Genomic DNA, 19,771 nt, shown 5'->3' with positions numbered 1-19,771 from the left:
AAGAGGAAACAGTGGATACCAAAGAGGAATGAGAAACATTTTGAGAGTGAAGGATATATATATACATTATGTTGATTAAGGTAATGGTTTCACCAGTGCATCTTTTGCCAAGTTCATCAAATTATACACTCTAAATAATGCAGTTTAATGTACATCAATTATATCTCAATAATTTGGAATGAAAAAAACTCCTCACAAAGAACAAAACCTCTAGGACCTTATAGCTTTCAGTCACAATATAGTCAGGCACTCGAAAAAAACATTTAACACAAATAAAATTCTCTTTGAATGCCACCTTAAACTCAATCCCATCCAGAGAAAACAACTTTTATTAGAATGACATGGATTTGCGTTTTTAGTTCATGCATTTACTTATATACACATACATATAACTTTTTTCACATAAATTAGAATCATTACTATGCATATTGTTCTAAAATGTTGCTTTTTCACTCAAAAAATGTTTAGTAAGATAAAATCTGCACTCTTTTTAACAGAAGCACAGAATTAAATCATATGGATGCACTTCATTTTATGCTACTCTACAGAGTGACAAGACTTCTTTGTGCATATATCTTTGAGCACTTATTTATTTCTTTATAAAAGGCTTTCTAAATTTCCAGATCATCAACAAAGCATTAATTTGGTCAGTTAAAAAACAATTGCTTATATCCTTCTCTGAAAAGAATAATGTACAGAAAAGAACTATATATATATGAATAATATGTCATAAGTGTTCAGAAAGACATTGTATTTTAGGTGGAGAGACACAGAGGTGACCAGACTGCTACATGCAGTAAGATGAACCCTGATAGAACTAACACTGGAGGCTGTGAAAAAACATCTAGGAGTACCCAGCCTTGGTAGAGCAGCATAATTTCTTCCTGTAATTCTTTCTCTCCAAATTGCCATACACTTCAGCAGAGTTTGCAACTTCTCTTCTAAGTCTTTATCCTTCCCCCAAGGCATGCCTAGCACAGGACTCTTGAACAGTGATGCCTCAATTAGAGTTGCTGGCCAATAGATTGAAGCTATGTTGGCACAATATCCTACATCCTCCCAATCTACTGGCTGAGCCCAACCCCACCTAAGAAGGACAATAAAGATCTGTGTTCAGCGTCATACTGAATAGAGACTTCTGGACTCTATAGAACCCACTGCCTCCTGATGAAGTCCCTACTGTTCACCCTTGCAGTTTTTATGCTCCTGGCCCAACTGGTCTCAGGTAAACAGAATCTTGGGGAAGAAGAAACACTGGCCTAGAACAGGGTCCTGCATATGGAGTCCCTATTTCTAAGTGGTCTGTGGAAATGGGGTCTGGCTTCTCACTGGGAGCAGGGCTGAGATTTGCCCTACTTCTTCAGACCACCTCTGTTCTAAGAAACTTGAAGGCTCTCAGGGTAGAGCAGGATCTGTGATCAGAGCTGGGGAGGAGGGTAAGGCAAATCCCATAAAGTTGCCTCCAAAGGTAGAAATGATCTTGAAATCCCAAACTTCTATCCTGTCACTTTGGGTCAGTCCAGTCAAGCCTTGCCTCATTTCACTTTCTTTTTTTTGCCGCCGATATTCCCTTCTGAGGTAACAATTATATAATATTACTTCCACCAGTTTTCTTGGTCTTACAGAGAATGTCTCTGATTTTTTTGTTTGTTTGTTTGTTCTTGGATGTGGTTAACAGAACAGGGAAGGCTGTTTCTATATATGTATAGGACTGTAAAATGGAAAATGAAAAAAAATTCTGTGTGGGAACTATTGGAAGTCTATATCAGATTTCAGCTCTGTTTGTGTAAGCATTTCTTATTTTTAATTTATTCTGTAGCTTATATTTACAAAACCAAGACAAGAACACTGAAAGTGATTTAGAAATAAATTGGCCACATTTCATCACTGCTTGCGTTTTTTCACTTGTAACCAACTGATATATGAGTTTATAACCTGCTTTATTTTTTTACCTACGATTCTATCAGGAAAATTTTCACAGGTCTTGAATATTCCTTGAAAATACAATTTGCAATAGATGCTTATAATTCTGTCATATTTTTGTACCAATATTAACTTGGAGAGTCCTTAATTGTGTGTTATTTGGATTATTTTTTCTAATGTGTGAGTACTGTAAATAACATTGTACAACCTTATTAATATATCATTGTGAGATTCTCTGTATAGGTAAATTTTAGAAGTTCCATTGCTTGGTCCAAGCGTATTATTTCTTCTAAGTTAACTGGCACATATTGCCAATGGTTACTATTGGAGTATTTGTATTTTTAACATTTGTATTTCATATTTCTTGCAAATATTTTCAAATATATTGGTTGCTTCTAAAATGCATTATTTATTTGAGACACATAATTTTCATTTTCATGATGTCAAATCTATTGGTGTTTTCTTTGCATTCTTCCATTAACTTAGAAAGTCCTTCTCCATGTTGAGAACAGTTACTCACCTATGATTTTGTTTTTTACACTGGACTCAATCCCACCTTTTACATAAGGCACAATGAAATAAACTAACATTCTTTAGTATAATTTCCTAATGGGTTATATAATAACTCCATAGCCCGCCTCTAGAGATAGTAGTTTATATTCCCTAATTTGCAGAAATGTTCAAATTGATAGTGGATAAGAGGAAATTATAATGTTCTCATGGTTGTCTCAAAAGATGTTTCAGGCCTATTGCATCCTTGAAATTCTATGAGTTTAAATTGCCTGATTTCTCCCTCTGTCTCTGGAACATTAGTGACATACATCGACATACATCACATACTTGTATGTCGTCCTTTTTCTACACTTCGTGTGTGTGTGTATATATTCTAACATATACATATATATAATGTTAAAAACTCAATCATCAGAAGAGGATTAAACAGCTGATAAGGGATAATAGTAGTGGTAATAGCATTCAAAAATGTTTGCTCTGTTCACTTACTGTCAATTACCTCATAGTTCTTTCATTTATTGTACTTATCACAATCTGTAGTTATTTTGTTTATTCATTTACTTGCTTATTTTCTTTCTCCCCCTCTCCAATGTAAGGTCCTCAAATTGTGTCTTTCTGTTCATTGTTTTATTCCCTGCATCTTGCAGAATTCTTGACATGGTAGGCACTCATTATATACTTATTGACTAAGTACAGTAATGAGTTAAGCAAGATAAGAAAGAGCTCCAACAGCACTCTAGGGCCTCTATGTGTTAAACCATGTGATGAGATATTTTCATATGTATATAATATGTACACATATTTAGGCAAACCCTGCAGAATGTCTCCCTAATGAATATATTTCTAATAGAATGGCTATTTTTATTCTCAAAATTTTGTAAAATATACTTATATCTCAATATCATATAGGTATATAGATATAGATGAAAATTTTTATTTATCTTTCCATAACTTGACATGACATTTTTAACCAGATAATATGTCAGACGGACCTAGAGTTATCTTCTAAATATAATTTTTAGGATCTCAGAAACATGTAAGGGACATTTTGAAAATCTCACCAATTGGCAACAAAAGCCATATGTGTTTCAGTAATGGTGAGAAAGATGACAGCAATTATTTTAGCATTTCTTATTTTTGAAATGATAGTTTTTAATTTTGTTTAGATGTTTGTGTTTTAGCTACATTTTAGGAAATTGGTTGGGGATTTTGTGTTCATGTATAATAACATGCTATAATTTTCCCATTTAAAATCATGGGAAATAGGCCCCTGGTAAGTGTTTGTATACAGAATTCTGATTTCAGAAATGAGAATCTCATACATATCTGAAGAATTCTATGTGTGTTTATATTTACAAAATTTCACTTAATCCTCAAAGTAGGTATTTATGATTAGGAAAAACATGCTAAAGCAACTGGAAAGGCACTTGAATAAACAGTGCTCAAAAACTATTGCTATTTTTTATCCTCCTGTGATAAATACTTAGGCTTAATAATCTATATAATTCCTTTATTCAGGTAGTTGGTATGTGAAAAAGTGTCTAAACGATGTTGGAATTTGCAAGAAGAAGTGCAAACCTGAAGAGCTGCATGTAAAGAATGGTTGGGCAATGTGCGGCAAACAAAGAGACTGCTGTGTTCCAGCTGACAAACGTGCTAATTATCCTGCTTTCTGTGTCCAAACAAAGACTACAAGAACTTCAACAGTAACAGCAACAACAGCAACAAGAGCAACAACAGCAACAACAACAACTTTGATGATGACTACTGCTTCAATGTCTTCGATGACTCCTACTCCTGTTTCTCCCACTGGTTGAACATTCCAGCCTCTGTCTCCTGCTCTAGGATCCCCGACTCATTAAAGCAAAGAGGCTTATTCTGGTGTCAGTTTTCTCTCTACAGCCCCCTTCCCACTTTTCCTCCATTCAACAGTGTCTGGAAGGGCACCACAATTTCATTGCACTAGCATTTCTATGGTAGAAATGCAAATAAGATAGGGGCCAGGAACAAGTGAGGGTTAGTCCAAAACACTCACTCAGGAATGATAGATAGTAGCAATGTCATCCTTGAAGACAGTTCTAGGCCCACAGCTTGCCATAGCAATTATCATCAAACTTCATGTACATCAGAAACACCTGGAGAGATGGCTAAAGCACAGATTTCTGGGGCTCACTTTTAGTTTCCAGTTCTGCAGGGGAGCTTGAGAATTTGCATTGCTCACAAGTTCCCAGGTGATGCTAGGGCTGCTGGTCCAGGGACCACACTGTGAGAACAATTGGCTTATAATATGAAAGGATTGAAAGCCGACTGTGAATGTGATTTTCTACAGATTGGAGGCTGCATTTCCTATATAGTTTTGGAGTAGATAGTAATACAAAATCATCCTACAGAATCCTCCTACAACAACCTGAGAATGTAGGTATTATAACCTCACTTTAGAGAATAGGAAACTTGATTTCTAAGCATTAGAAGACTGGGACAGACTAAATTGACTACTGAGAGCATTCTGTCACTGCACCATGATGTTGCCCAATTTTCTTCTCACCCTGGAAATCCTCATTCATAGCTTCCAACTTAAATATGATGAAAGGGAGATCAAGAGCTCTATAATGTGTCCTGAATGTTAGGACAGTCACTCATCCCAAGCAATAGAATGTTTCCCTTATATTACATTACATTGGTGCTCTGCCTGCACCAATAAGAGAATATGACTGGGTGTATCATAGTCGTCCATCCATGCCTCAGGCCCACTTCCCTGATAGTTGGACAGGGAGAATAGGCAATGCAGATGCCTTCGCTTTCTGGACACTTACAGTAGCTGTGTTTGTCTTTGTCATCTCAGTTTGCTCACTTATGAAATGATAGCGTTTTACTCAGTATCTTTCTGCCCACCCCTGTCATAGTACATCTTTCTGATTCTGAAGATATAAGATTGGCTTATATTTTGTGGGGTCAACTTCACCTTTGACCCCATAAGATTCTAGAGATTTAATGTAGAGATATAAAAGTTGGAGAAAACATTGGTGGAAGGGTTTTCTCCACTACAGACACAAATCCATGAACGTCATCACAGACTCCTTTTCCTTCTTCACTTGATTCCAGTGAAGATCCATGTTAATTCTACCATCTCCAATATGTACCATGACCTGTATCTCCAGCTGCTGCTAGGATGATTGCAATAGCCTTCCCATTGATTGCCCTGCATTCCTTTCACACTCACGCCTAACTATCCTCCACAATGAGAGCCAGAATCATTTTTCTGAAACACAAATCTAATCATTAGACTCCCCTCTGGCATCTTTGCCCATAGCATCCTAAGACAACTTTTCAGTGCAGCCTTCATCACTCTTGGCATTCAGAACCTGCCTTGTGTTTCCAGTTTTACCTCCAAAGCACTCTCACAGGGCATCTTGCTATCCCACCAACATACCTCTTTGTGATTGGTTTGAACTCACTGGATTGCTTCTGGTTTTGAGTTTTTGTACATACTTTTCTTACTCCATTTATAACTGCCTGGAAAAAAATCTTTATTTTCTTCTGGAGGACTTTGATAACCACACTGTTCTACCCACAATAGAATTACTGCCACCATTTGTGCTCCACTGTTATGACTTATCCAGAATTTTAAGTCATCATGTCACATGCCTCACCTGAATATCTGCTTATGTCTTCTCCCCTACTAGACTTTGAAATTTTATTTAGGAACAGGAACCATTATATCTTCTCTTTCTCCTACCATCCCCTAACAAGATTCTATATTAATTCTTGTTGAATAAGTAAGAGGGATCCTCGAAGCCCTGAAAGATCTTTGGATGTTACTGAAATCTCATTTTTATTTATTTTAGATCTTCTCCAGGAAACAGGCTTCTGTCTCCTTTAGAAGACATATCTATGATCTATGTCATTACATAGTAGAGGTACATAGTAGTGGTAGGACATCATTGCCTCTTACACCCATGCTTATCTTTGTAGGCAGACTCATGAACTCACACAAGAAGGTGGGCAGATGGAAGCAAGTTACTTCAGCAGAGGAGAATAGTAGGAAAAAAACACTTTAGAGTTGGATGTATCTGAGGTCATTCATGATCCCACCATATATCCACTCTTGGACCACAGACAAATGATTTCCCATCTTCGAGCCTATGTTACTGAATTTGAAGAACAGAGAAAATACTTACTCCCACTCAAGGTACTTTGAGGGTTGCGAGAGTAATCTATTAAAATGTTAATCATATCATAGGGATTTAGCTGTAACAGGTTGTTCCCTCGATAAGAAACAGTACAGCACATTTTCCCAGGGCCCTGCCCACTGGGCCTTGGCTGCCTTGCCTGAGTATGGGTGATTATAGCCTATGTTTCACCTGGGGGAAGACTCATTAGGCTGAGAAGAGTGTAACAGAGTTGAGGGTCATGGGATCTCTTTCAATAGCCAGATGAGATTTTAAAGGCTTCTAGTAGAACTTGCTGTGCTTACTTTTCAATAATCACCTTGATCACTACCTTGAAAACATCTTAGAGCTATTATCACGTTGATTCTAGACGATGAATACAATCTCAGTGCTGCAGCCTGAAACATTGTCCTCCTGTCCTCTTGCCTTATATCTCACTCCTCCTTCATGCAGTGCTGGAACTTAGGTGGCAAATATTCTTTTCCCACTTTGGAGTTGACTAATGGCATTAGGAGGCCAAGGGAAAAGGAATCTTTATTGTGTGAGAAACTGCAATGTGCCAAGCACATTAATACACAATTTCTTAAACAAAAGCATTGTATGATAATTATGACAACATGATTAAAGCTGAGGAACCTGGAGTAAAATGTATCTAGGGTTACATCTATGTTTGTTCCTTGCTACTTTTACTCATTATGTGGTCTCTATATCAATTTCCTCATTTGCAAGGCAAGTATAATCATGCATCTACCTCTTAGAATCACTCTAAAAATTAAAATAGATAAGGCATATAGGGCACCATGATCTCTAGCACCAATGAAATTCTAAGAAATGTAGATTTTAAAAGGCATATGAGATATAGGTTATTCTGGTTTAAAGTATGAAACGTTTAAAAAATAAAATATGTAAATTCTAAGTTTCAGGGAGTAAGAGGATCTTGCACAAGAACAACCATATTTGGAAGGCAATTTTACCTGTTCTCAAGGCCACATCTCTACCCCATCTCATGCTAATCCTGACGATATCCTCAAAGCTGACTTCTACTCATATTACATAACTATGTAAACCATGCACATTCATGTCTGTGTGCATTCAGACTCTAGTGTTTTGAATAAATTTTTGCCTTAAATAAATTAAACAAGATTTAGATTTCACCAGTCACTGATACTCGATCCCAATTGGATATTCATTCAAAAGTCTGACTTCTCTCCTGAGGTAAGAGTAAGATTCCTGGGCATTTTTTCATAATACTTACCTTAACCTAGCTAAACACAATGGACACTCTTTCCTTTGAGGTGTCAGTGGAAATTAAGAGGAGAGTCTGAACTCTTACCTCTCACATAGGGCTTACAGACAGGTGAAGATGGCTCTCCTCCCCTCTGTTGGTAATGGAGACCTAGAAGAAAGGCTGGGCATCCAACTCCCACGCAGTCACGTGAAGCAGCCCAGAGCAACATTCCCCTTCACTGCCTGTGCAGTGGCAGTAGAGACCTAGCTGGAAGTCAGATCTCCCATCCCTCAACCAGTGGTAGCAACTGGCCTGGGGAGGAAACACTTCCCTGCTGGTGCCATGTCAGTGAAAACTGAGGGAAGACTGAAGTTGTGCTTCCTTCCAATAGTATAAAAGGCCTGACGCAGACTTCCCTTCCCAGCCAGTTCATTATCATTGAAGACCAAGGGGTGGTCTCAACTTCAATCCCTAGGGGACCGTGGCTGACATCAACCCTCCTTCCAGTCAGTGAGAGTAGAGGATAGGAGGGTGCTGGAAAATAGGTGTCTTTAAAACTGAATAATGTTGTTTTTACCACAATTTTAAAAACATAATAAGAAGACATGGCAGACCCCTGAAACTAGATAACTACACACAGAACTAACCAGAATTAACATGCAAAAGGTTTGAGAATAGAACTGCAGTGGGGAATACCACCTAGATTTTTAAAATAACAACTTGTATATATTTAAGTTATATATGCAACATGATGTTTTGATATACATAGTCATAGTAAAATGATAGCTATAATCAAATTAACATATCCATCTCTTCACATAGTTATCTTTTTTTGAGGAGACAGCACCTGAAATCCATCTCTTCACATAGTTATCTTTTTTTGAGGAGACAGCACCTGAAATCCATCTCTTTACATAGTTATCTTTTTTTGAGGAGACAGCACCTGAAATCCATCTTCTTAGCAAATTTCTAGTATACAACACCAAAAGCAATGGCAACAAAAGCCAAAATTGACAAATGGGATCTAATTAAACTAAAGAGCTTCTGCACAGCAAAAGAAACTACCATCAGAGTGAACAGGCAACCTACAAAATGGGAGAAAATCTTCACAACCTACTCATCTGACAAAGGGCTAATATCCGGAATCTACAATGAACTCAAACAAATTTACAAGAAAAAAACAAACAACCCCACCAAAAAGTGGGCGAAGGACATGAACAGACACTTCTCAAAAGAAGACATTTATGCAGCCAAAAGACACATGAAAAAATGCTCACCATCACTGGCCATCAGAGAAATGCAAATCAAAACCACAATGAGATACCATCTCACACCAGTTAGAATGGCAATCATTAAAAAGTCAGGAAACAACAGGTGCTGGAGAGGATGTGGAGAAATAGGAACACTTTCACACTGTAGTTGGACTGTAAACTAGTTCAACCCTTGTGGAAGTCAGTGTGGCGATTCCTCAGGGATCTAGAACTAGAAATACCATTTGACCCAGCCATCCCATTACTGGGTATATACCCAAAGGACTATAAATCATGCTGCTATAAAGACACATGCACACGTATGTTGATTGAGGCATTATTCACAATAGCAAAGACTTGGAATCAACCCAAATGTCCAACAATGATAGACTGGATTAAAAAAATGTGGCACATATACACCATGGAATACTATGCAGCCATAAAAAATGATGAGTTCATGTCCTTTGTAGGGACATGGATGAAACTGGAAATCATCATTCTCAGTAAACTATCACAAGAACAAAAAACCAAACGCCGCATATTCTCACTCATAGGTGGGAATCGAACAATGAGAACACATGGACACAGGAAGGGGAACATCACACTCTGGGGACTGTTGTGGGGTGGGGAGAGGGGGGAGGGGGGAGGGATAGCATTGGGAGATATACCTAATGCTAGATAACGAGTTAGTGGGTGCAGCGCACCAGCATGGCACATGTATACATATGTAACTAACCTGCACATTGCGCACATGTACCCTAAAACCTAAAGTATAATAATAAGAAAAAAATAAATAAAACACCATATTATTAACTAGAATCCCCATACTGCCCTTTAGCTCTCTAGACTTTATCCTACACAACTTCAACTTTGTACCCTTCGACGAGCATCTCCCCATTTCCTCCACCCCCCGCCCCACCCCTGATAATCACTGGTCTACACTCTTCTATGTATTTGAATTTTAAAATTCCACGTATAAGTGAGATCATGCTGTACTTTTTTTCTGTGTCTGTCTTATTTCACTTAGCATAACGTCCTCTGGGTTCATCCATGTTGTTCCAAATGGCAAGATCTCTTTTGTCAAGGCTGAATAATATGCCATTGTGTATATATACAATTTATTTAGTATATTCATCTATCGATGTTGATAGATGATAATGTCTTCATCTATCAGCTTAGGCTGATTTCATATCTTGGCTATTGTGAATAATGCTGAGCACAGATATCTTACATGGTGCCGATTTCATTTCTTTTTGGTATATACCAAGACGAGGGATTGATGGCTCATATACTAGTTCTGTTTTTATTGTTTTGAGAAGCCTCTACACTGTTTTACATAATTGTTTTACTAATTTACATTTCCACCAACAGTGCGCAAAAGTTCCCTTTACATTCTCACCAACACTTGTGATCTCTTGTCTTTGTGATAATAGTCATCCTAACAAGTGTGAAGTGATTTCTCATTGTGCTTTTGATTTGCACTTCCCTGATGATTAGTGATGTTGAACACCTTTCCATACACTTGTTAGCCACTTTTATGTCTTCTTCAGAAATATTTCTGTTCATGTCTTTGCCCGATTTTCAAGTGGGCTCTTTGTTTTTTGCTACTGAGTTGCGTATGTTTCTTATATGTTTTTTATATTAACCTTATGTGATATATGGTGGGCAAGTATTTTCCTCCCATCCCATAAACTGCCTTCTCACTCTGTTGACTGTTTCCTATGCTGTGCAACAAACGATCTTCAATGATAATACCAAGAATATGCAATACAGAAATGATGGTCACTTCAACAGATGGTGTTGGGAAAACTGGATTTCCACAGGCAGAACAAATGAAATGGATCCTTATCTTACACCACACACACACACACACACACACACACACACACAAACTCAAAATGGATTTAAAGATTTAAATGTGAGCCTGGCAAACTTAAAACTCCTAAAATAAAACAGAAGGGAATATCTTTATGACTTTGGTCTAGGCAACAGTTGCTTGAATATGACATCAAAACCACAAGCAACAAAAGCAAAAATATATTAGTGGGACTATGGATACATTTGAAACAAACTACAAACTAGTAAAATCTCAGCAAAGAAATAGAAGATATAGGCCAGGCACGGTGGCTCATGCCTGTAATCCCAGCACTTTGGGAGGCCGAAGCAGGCGGATCACGAGGTCAGGAGATCGAGACCATCCTGGCTAACATGGTAAAACCCTGTCTCTACTAAAAAAAAAAAATACAAAAAATTAGTGGGGCATGGTGACAGGCGCCTGTAGTCCCAGCTGCTTGGGAGGTTGAGGCAGGAGGATGGCGTGAACCCGGGAGGAGGAGGTTACAGTAAGCCAAGTTCGCACCACTGCACTCCAGCCTGGGTGACAGAGTGAGACTACATCTCAAAAAAAAAAAAAAAAGAAAAACAGAAAAAAGAAAAAGAAATAGAAGATATGAAAATAATCAAATAGAAATTATAAATTTATAAAATGTAATCAAAGTAAAAAAGAAAAAGTCACTGTATAGGCTCAATAGTAGATGGAACATGACAGAGGAAAAATAAGACAGATCTATAGAATTACCCAACTTAAAAACAGAGAAAAATAGACTGAAAAAAATGAACAGAGCCACAGATACCTGTGGGACATAAAAAGATCTAATGTTCATGTCATCAGAGTCCTCAAGGAGAGGAAGAGTGTGGAACTGAAAAAAATGTTTGAAGGAATAATGCCTGAAAAATATCCCAAGTGTGGCAGAATACATAAATCTGTAATTCAAGATCTTGAATTAACCCAAAACAAGATAAACCCAAAGAAATCCATGCCAAGATAAAGTATAATCAAACTAAAACTAATAGCTAAAGACAGAAAAAAATCAAGCGAGCATTTAGAAACAATACACCACCCGTGGTAAAACAATGGTTTGATTGATGGGATTTGTCATCCGAAACCACGGAAGCAAAAAAGAAATGTCATCACGTTTCAAATGCCGAAATAAAGAACTATCAAATCCAAATCCTATATCTAGCAAAAAAAAAAAAAAAAAAAAAAAAGTTCTCTAGGAATAAACAGGGAAAGAAAAACATTCTCAAACAAGAAACAATTAAGGGAATTTGTCACTAGCAGCCCTACCCTAAAAATATAGTCAAAGAAAGTTCTGTAAACCGAAATGATAACAGGGGGCTTGGAACTTCAGAAAGGAAGAAGTCAAAGTCAATAGAATGGGTAAAATGGGAGGTGAATATAATAGACTATGCTTTTTTTTTTTTGCTTTCTTTTCTTGAGATAGTGTCTGGCTCTGTCACCCGGACAGGAGTGCAGTGGTACAATCTCAGCTCACTGCAGCCTCGACCTCCTGGGCTCAAAGGATCTTCCCTCCTGAGCCCAGAGAGTAGCTGGGACCACAGGAGCCGGCTAATTTTTATATTTTTTTGTAGAGACAGAGTTTCACTGTGTTGCCCAGGCTGGTCTTGAACTCTTACTCAAGCAATCTGCTGCCTCGGCCTCCCAAAGTGAGACTATCTTTTTATTAAAGAGTTTTGAAATCATGTCTGGTAGATTGAAGCAAAAATTGTAACATTGTCTGATGTGGTTCTAAATAGATGTAGAGGAAGTACTTAAGACATTATAAGCTGGGTAAGGCAAAGAAATTTAAAGTGAGGTAAGTTTTCTACACTTCATTCAAACTTGTAAAACGTCGACACCGTAGACTGTGATAAGTTATGTACGGCAACCACTAAAAAAAAAATACAATAAGAAATTATAGCTAAATTATAGTGGAATTCTAAGGAACAAATAGAAAACAAAATATAAAATGGTAACTTAATCCCTAACATGTATCAAAAAGATACACCATCCAAATATTAATCATAAGAAAGTAGGAATGGCTATATTAACATCAGTTAAAGCAGACTTCAGAGCAAAACAAATTATCAAGGACAGAGAGGGAAATTATATAATGCCAAAAGGGTCAATCAACCAAGAAGACATAGCAGCCCTGATCGTCTGCAAACTGAAAACCAGAGTTTCAAAATACATGAAGCAAAAACTGATAAAACCAAGAGGAGAAATAAATTTACAATATCAGGCCAGGTGTGGTGACTCACACCTGTAATTCCAGCACTTTGGGAGGCTGAGGCAGGCAAATCGCTTGAGCTGGGGAGTTTGAGACCACCTGAGGCAACATAGTGAGACCCCCATCTCTACAAAAGATACAAAAACTAAGGTGTGGTGGCCCACGCCTGTTGTCCCAGCTACTCAGGAGGCTGACATGGAAGGCTTGAGCCCGGGACATCGAGGCTGCCCTGAGCTGTGCACTCCAGCCTGGGTGACAGAGCGAGACCCCGTCTCAAAAAGAAAAAAAACGCCTGTAATCCCAGCACTTTGGTAAGCCGAGGTGGGCAGATCACGAGGTCAGGAGATCAAGACCATCCTGGCTAACACGGTGAAACCCCATCTCTACTAAAAATACAAAAAATTAGCCAGGCGTGCTGGCACGCACCTGTAATCCCAGCTACTCGGGAGGCTGAGGCAGGAGAATCGCTTGAAAACGGAAGGCGGAGGTTGCAGTGAGCCGAGATCGCGCCACTGCACTCCATCCTGGGCGACAGAGAGAGACTCCGTCTCAAAAAAAAAAAAAAAAAATTACAATATCAACTTCAACAGTTGATAGATAGGACAACTTGACATAAAATCCACAAGGGTGTAGAATAATTTAAAAATACCATAAAGCAACAGGATCTAATAGACATTTGTAAAACATTTCATCCAACAACAATGGAATCCACTCCTTGGTGTTTATGCCAAGGAAACGAAAGTGTTTTTCTCCACAACCCCTGGGCAGGAATATTAATGGTAGTGTTAATTATAATAGCCCAAAAGTGTAAACAACCAAAATGTCATTCAACAGGTGAATGACTAACATAGAGTGGTACATCCATACAATGGAATACTTCTCAGCAGTAAAAAAAAAAAAAAAAAAAAAAAAAAAAATGAATTATTGATACATGCAACAGCTTATATAGATTATAAGAGCATTATGCTGAGTGAGGAAAAAAGACAAAGGGTCGCATAGTGTGTGACTATATTCACATAACATTCTCTAAAAATTATGAAATGTAGAACAAATTAGTGCTTGCCAGGGGTTATGAATAGTCAGGAGAGGGAGGGAAATATGCCAATAAGACGGTAAGAGAGGGAGATCTTTTCATAATGAATAATTCTGTATTTTGATTTGTTGATGGTTGAATGAATCTAAGAAGGATCTGATAATCTAGTATTAGATGCATAGTACAGTAGTGAATTTTCAGCCTCTAGAGAAGTGCTCTCCAATAGAAGTAACTAAAAAGATGGAAATGTTCTAAATCTGCACTATACAATATGTTAGCCACTGGTCATGTGGTTGTAAAGCACTTGATATGTGCTCTATAATATTTTGAGCAAGTTTCTTATGTTTTCTGTGCCTTTGAGTTTCTCATTTGTAAAATGGAGATAATAATATCTACCTCAAAGTGTTGCTGTAAAGGTAAATGAGTTTATGTATGTAAGACACCTACAGGAGTGCCAGCACATAAAGTATTATACAAGGGTTAGCCATTTGTTATTGTCATATTGTTATTGTTATTGTTATTGACCTTCTAATGATTCAGACTCATGGGACCATACTTCATTCTGTTTTTATAATTTTAACCTGTAAGATTCTCATTTTAATTGGAATTTCATATTTAGGAATTCTTGGGTGCCTTGGATATATGAAGAAAAGATTCACATCTGCTTCCACTAAACGACTAGCTGAATTAACAACTGAGATTTTTTATAATTAAATTCTTTACTTGATTTTTTTAATCCACATAAATAGCTTGAACTTAGGTTGAAACCCATGAGAATTTGTGGCTGCAGTTCATAGGGTTAATATTTCCCTTCTTCATCCAGAGCCAAGGTTAATGCTGACAAAATACAATCTAATACAGATTAATTTGTGTGTGTGTGTGTATATACACTCATGTGTCAGAGAGAGAGAGATTTCATTCTTCCTTAGGCTGAGATTGTTGCCTTTGAATCTCAGGTTTATATAAGGGTATCAATTATATGTCTTCCCTAGGACTAGATCTTAGCTTTATACATCTCACATAGCCATCAAAATAATGTTCAACTTACCTTTCAGGGTTTGCAATCTTAGTTTTTGGCCTGTGCAGATTCCTTTCATTTTTGATGGTTTCTCAATATAGTAATTTCCTTTTTACATTTATCCAACTTTTTTGGTTATTTTCACCAGATACATTGTTTGATATATCTATTCTACTATATTCTATTAATAACAGTCCACTATATATGTGTCTTCTTGTCTAATATTGCTGAAATCTTTTTTTAATCCAATAATGAATCTCTGTCATCTAATCAGTGAGTTTAAACCATGTGAATGTATTATAACTACTGATCTATTAGGACTTTTTCTGCCCTCCAATTGTGACTTATCTATTCCTCATTTTTTTTAGTTTCTGTTGGATAGATCATATTTTCTTCTGCTAATATGAATATTATAATTTTATTTTTGTTTGTTTTATTAAAAATCTGTCCTTGCTGTTAGAACCCATTCCTATCCTTATATTTATTATTACTAATTTAACATCCAGCTTCAGAAATACAACTTTAATAGGAAGGCTTTTTGTATTTCTCCTGACTGCTCAGACTTAGGGTCTTTATTTGATGCTCCACCACCAAGTCACCTATAAGGAAAGTTTGCATTCACAGGAAGACTATAAATAATAAAACCAATCCCTTGACTAGGACTTAAACCATGTAAAAGCTGGTGGCAAAAGTAAAGGGAGGTGATCCTTGAGACCTCCAAGGTAACTGCTCTTAAATTTACATTTGCCTCTAAAAAGGATTTCTTCTATGTCAACATCTCTCAGTGTAAACATATTCTTGTGTAAAACCGCTATGTGACCTGAATAATGGCCATAGGGCTCATCTCTAAGCCAACTGGCTTATTTATTTAATGCATCTCAGTGGTTAACAGGGTTGAAATTTTTTGAAAACTGCAATCAATGATCAAAGAATGATCTAGGTAAACATCGATTCCTTGTGGCAACATTTTAATATTTTCAAAGACAAGGTACAACTGGTAGAAAAAAAATACCCTCATGCATCTTTTTCTTCTAATTGTGGTAAAATATATGATATAACATTGGCCATTTTAGCCATTTTTCCTTTTATTTTTAGTTGACACATAATTGTACATATTTATAGGACACAAAGTGATATTTCAATACATGTATATAATGTATAATGATCAAACCAGGGTAATTAGCATATCTGTCACCTCAAACATTTATCATTCATATTGGGAACATTCAAAATCCTCTCTTCTAGCCTTTTAAAAGTATATAATAAATTGTAGTTAACCATATTCACCTTATAGTGCTGCAACCTTATAGTGCTGCAACACCAGAAGTCATTCCTCCTATCTATAATTTTGCATCCATTAGCCAATCTCTCTCCATCCTCCCCTCTCCCTAAACATTACCAGCCTCTAATATTAATATCTGCGACACTACTCTCTACTTCCATGTGCTCAACTTTTTTAGCTCCCATATATAAATAGGAACAGGTGGTAATCTTTCTGTGCCTGACATTTCACATAATATAATGTCCTCCAGGCTATCCATGTTGTTGCAAAGGACAGAATTTCATTATTTTTATGGGTGAATAGTATTCCATTGTGTATATATATATATTCCATTGTGTGTATATATATGTATAGCATTCCATTGTGTGCATATATATATATATGTGTGTGTACATATATATATACATAATATTCTTCTGCATATGGAAATCCAGTTTCTCCAGCATGATTTATTGAAGAGGGTATCCTTTCTCCAGTGTATGTTCTTGGTGCTTTTATAAAAAATCAGGTGACCTCAGATCAGACCCAACTACATCATACCTTCTTTCCAAATGTGCAAGAAACCTACTAGAAATTCTTATTGTTACAGTTTCAGATTTATGTCCTGGTTTATATTGCCATATTCATTCTTGGAGGTAAGTACATTTCGATCTTGGTCCAGCTGGGCAGAGAGTCAAAGTAGGAAAAGCACAGATTCTTCCCACCAGTCTACAGCCTACAGAGTGGCATTCAGTGCAATGGGATGGAACATGCTGTGTCTCTATTCCATGTGGGGGTAAAGTGGGTGACGTCAAATTTCCTGTGTCTGCCTACATGATGCAAAGCTCACAGTTCAGAAGTTTAGGGACACACTTCATATCATCCTATCTGTTCTGGTTCAGTGCATAATAATCCAAGTCTCTGAGGAAGGTAGCATAGTGTGCAGTTCACTGGACCAAAAGCTTTGGCTGCACCTCTTCTGGAAAGCCTGGCCATGGGGCTCTTCATGATCATTGCAATTCTGCTGTTCCAGAAACCCACAGGTAAACCAAACCAGAGGCTCACTCAAATCAACAGTGGGATGGAGTATTTTCAAGAGCCAAAGGGAACTTCATAATCCACACTAAAGGGAAATAGAGCCCCCAAAGATGGCTAAAGTTTATCCAGCATCATCAGAAATTTCCTCTTTCCGGAGCCTTATTCCATGGTACTATCCTTAAAAAGGAGTACTCACTGAGCTAAAAAGAGGTCATAATTTCTTCTGGGAAGGATGTGTTGTTATAGAAAGGAATGATCCCAATATCTAGGGATACCTTTATGTCTTTGGATATGGTTTTACTCTGATGCTCAGCTATATTTCCTTTTACTCAAATATATATATATGTGTGTGTGTGTGTATTCTCTATTATACTGCAGTGTGTGAATAGAGGAAGAAGCAAATTTTGGAGTTAGGTTTAAGAAACATGCCTTTAATATCTACTAGTTTGTCAACTTTGAGTAAGTAGTGAAGACTCTAGGAGCCTCAGTTTCCTCATCTATGGAGATAATGACACCTGGTTAACAGGGGTTTTATTAAATGATATAACCTATGTGAAGCTTGGCACATACTAACAACTCAAAAATTAGAGTTTCCTTTCCTGTTTCAAAACCAGATGTCTTACATGTGTCCCTCATTATAAGAATAGTAATGGCCTATTCCTGGCCCTCTATATTCCTGAGACCCAATAGACCACTACCTTACTGGATAACATGAAAGTCATTCTTGACCCTGATAGTGGGTTTGAACTCAGAAGAATAGTTTGATTCAGACCTAAACACATAGTAACAATATATTGTTCTCTGGGCATCAGAGGAGGTGCAGTAGAAGGTAGTGCCCTGAGAGCATTCAGGATGCAGGCAGATTTGCTGAGGTTCCTATGTAGAGCATAGTTCCATAGCCTAGAATCAAGGGTTCAGCTCCTTTATTTTCTCAGATAAGATCTTATGTTCTTGGCGGAGTCTATCAGATGTTAAAGGGAGGCCTAAAACCTCACAGAACCTAAATATAAGTGATCCAGTTAAATACGAACACTGAGGTTGACCTTGTCGGAAAACCCTCTTCGGAATATATGAGGGTCTGCCTTGTGGATACCCCATACCCCTAATTCCTACAAGCCTCCTCTGTCTTCCCCAAAGCCAATGTGCCTTCAGTCTCAAACACTGATATTGTCCTATTGCTCCTTTCTGTGTATAGTAACCGAACAACTTAAGAAGTGCTGGGATAACTATGTACAAGGACATTGCAGGAAAATCTGCAGAATAAATGAAGTGCGTGAGGCACTATGTGAAAATGGGAGATACTGTTGCCTCAATATCAACGAACTGGAAGCATGTAAAAAAATTACAAAGCCACCTCATCCAAAGCCAGCAACATTTGCACTGACTCTTCCTCAAGACTATGTTACAATAATAGAAAATTTCCCCAGCCTGAAGACACAGTCTACATAAATCAAATACAATTTCCTGTTCCCTTGCTTCTCAACCTAGTCTAATAAACTAAGGTGATGAGATATACATCTTCCTTCTGGTTTCTTGATCCTTAAAATGACCTTTTCAGCATATTCTAAGAAAGTGCATTGCCAGTTTTCTGTCTCATTTTGTTCTTTAACCAGGGGTTGAACACTCATTATATACTAGGTAATGAATTGATAAGAACTCAGAACCTCTCCTTGAAAAGGGGATATGACAAGTACACTAAAAAAAAAAAAAAAAAAAAATCCTATAGTGTGGAAGTCTGGAATAAGAAACTCAGAAACATTGACATGTAATTTAGGAGAGGGAAAGGTGAAGCAAATATTCAGGGGAAATTCGTGGGTAAGTTTAGGAATAAAGCAGTGTCTTGTAATAATAAGTAGGATTTCAATGGATGAGGTTTGGTAGGGAAGGAAATTTGAGTGAACAGAATGGCATAAACTAATGGAAGAAAATTGGAAAAGACAGAACATTTCAGGACACTATACATGCACTTTGTTTGGATGAAGAACAGAGCACTCAAAGTTGAACTATGGGGGAAGTCTGATTTCCTAAGCTCCTGTGTACCAGCAGTGAACTGGGAAGATAGAGATAAATAAGATTCCACTGTTGTGGAGCTCAACAGTGGAGCTCAGCGCTTCCTCTATAAAGTGGAGGAAGACCTAAGTAAATAACTCCAACACAAAAGTTTTTAGGTTTTTGCTTTGTTGTTGTTGTTCTTAATGTGTTCATCTTTTTTGTTATTGGGGCCCTTTGGAGTTTAGGGGAAATGTAAAAGATCTAGGAATTGGTCCA

General features: G+C 37.3%; 2 protein-coding genes across 2 annotated transcripts; both read left to right on the top strand.

Moving 5' to 3' along the window:
• Positions 1-1,167: 1,167 nt before the first annotated feature.
• Positions 1,168-4,302, top strand: DEFB126 (defensin beta 126). Its single transcript, XM_002830169.5, has 2 exons — positions 1,168-1,225; positions 3,955-4,302. Exons 1-2 carry the CDS (start codon positions 1,168-1,170, stop codon positions 4,251-4,253), a joined length of 357 nt encoding a protein of 118 aa, XP_002830215.2. The 3' UTR covers positions 4,254-4,302.
• A 13,066-nt stretch (positions 4,303-17,368) lies between these two features.
• On the top strand, positions 17,369-19,089 carry DEFB127 (defensin beta 127). The gene is made up of 2 exons (XM_002830168.3): positions 17,369-17,508; positions 18,699-19,089. Exons 1-2 carry the CDS (start codon positions 17,460-17,462, stop codon positions 18,950-18,952), a joined length of 303 nt encoding a protein of 100 aa, XP_002830214.1. The 5' UTR covers positions 17,369-17,459; the 3' UTR covers positions 18,953-19,089.
• Positions 19,090-19,771: the final 682 nt, after the last annotated feature.

This window comes from Pongo abelii, chromosome 21 (assembly GCF_028885655.2).
Source record: "Pongo abelii isolate AG06213 chromosome 21, NHGRI_mPonAbe1-v2.0_pri, whole genome shotgun sequence".
Taxonomy (NCBI): Eukaryota; Metazoa; Chordata; class Mammalia; order Primates; family Hominidae; genus Pongo; species Pongo abelii.
The sequence above is the reverse complement of the archived record's forward strand: the minus strand, read 5'-3'. Positions and strand labels throughout refer to the sequence as shown.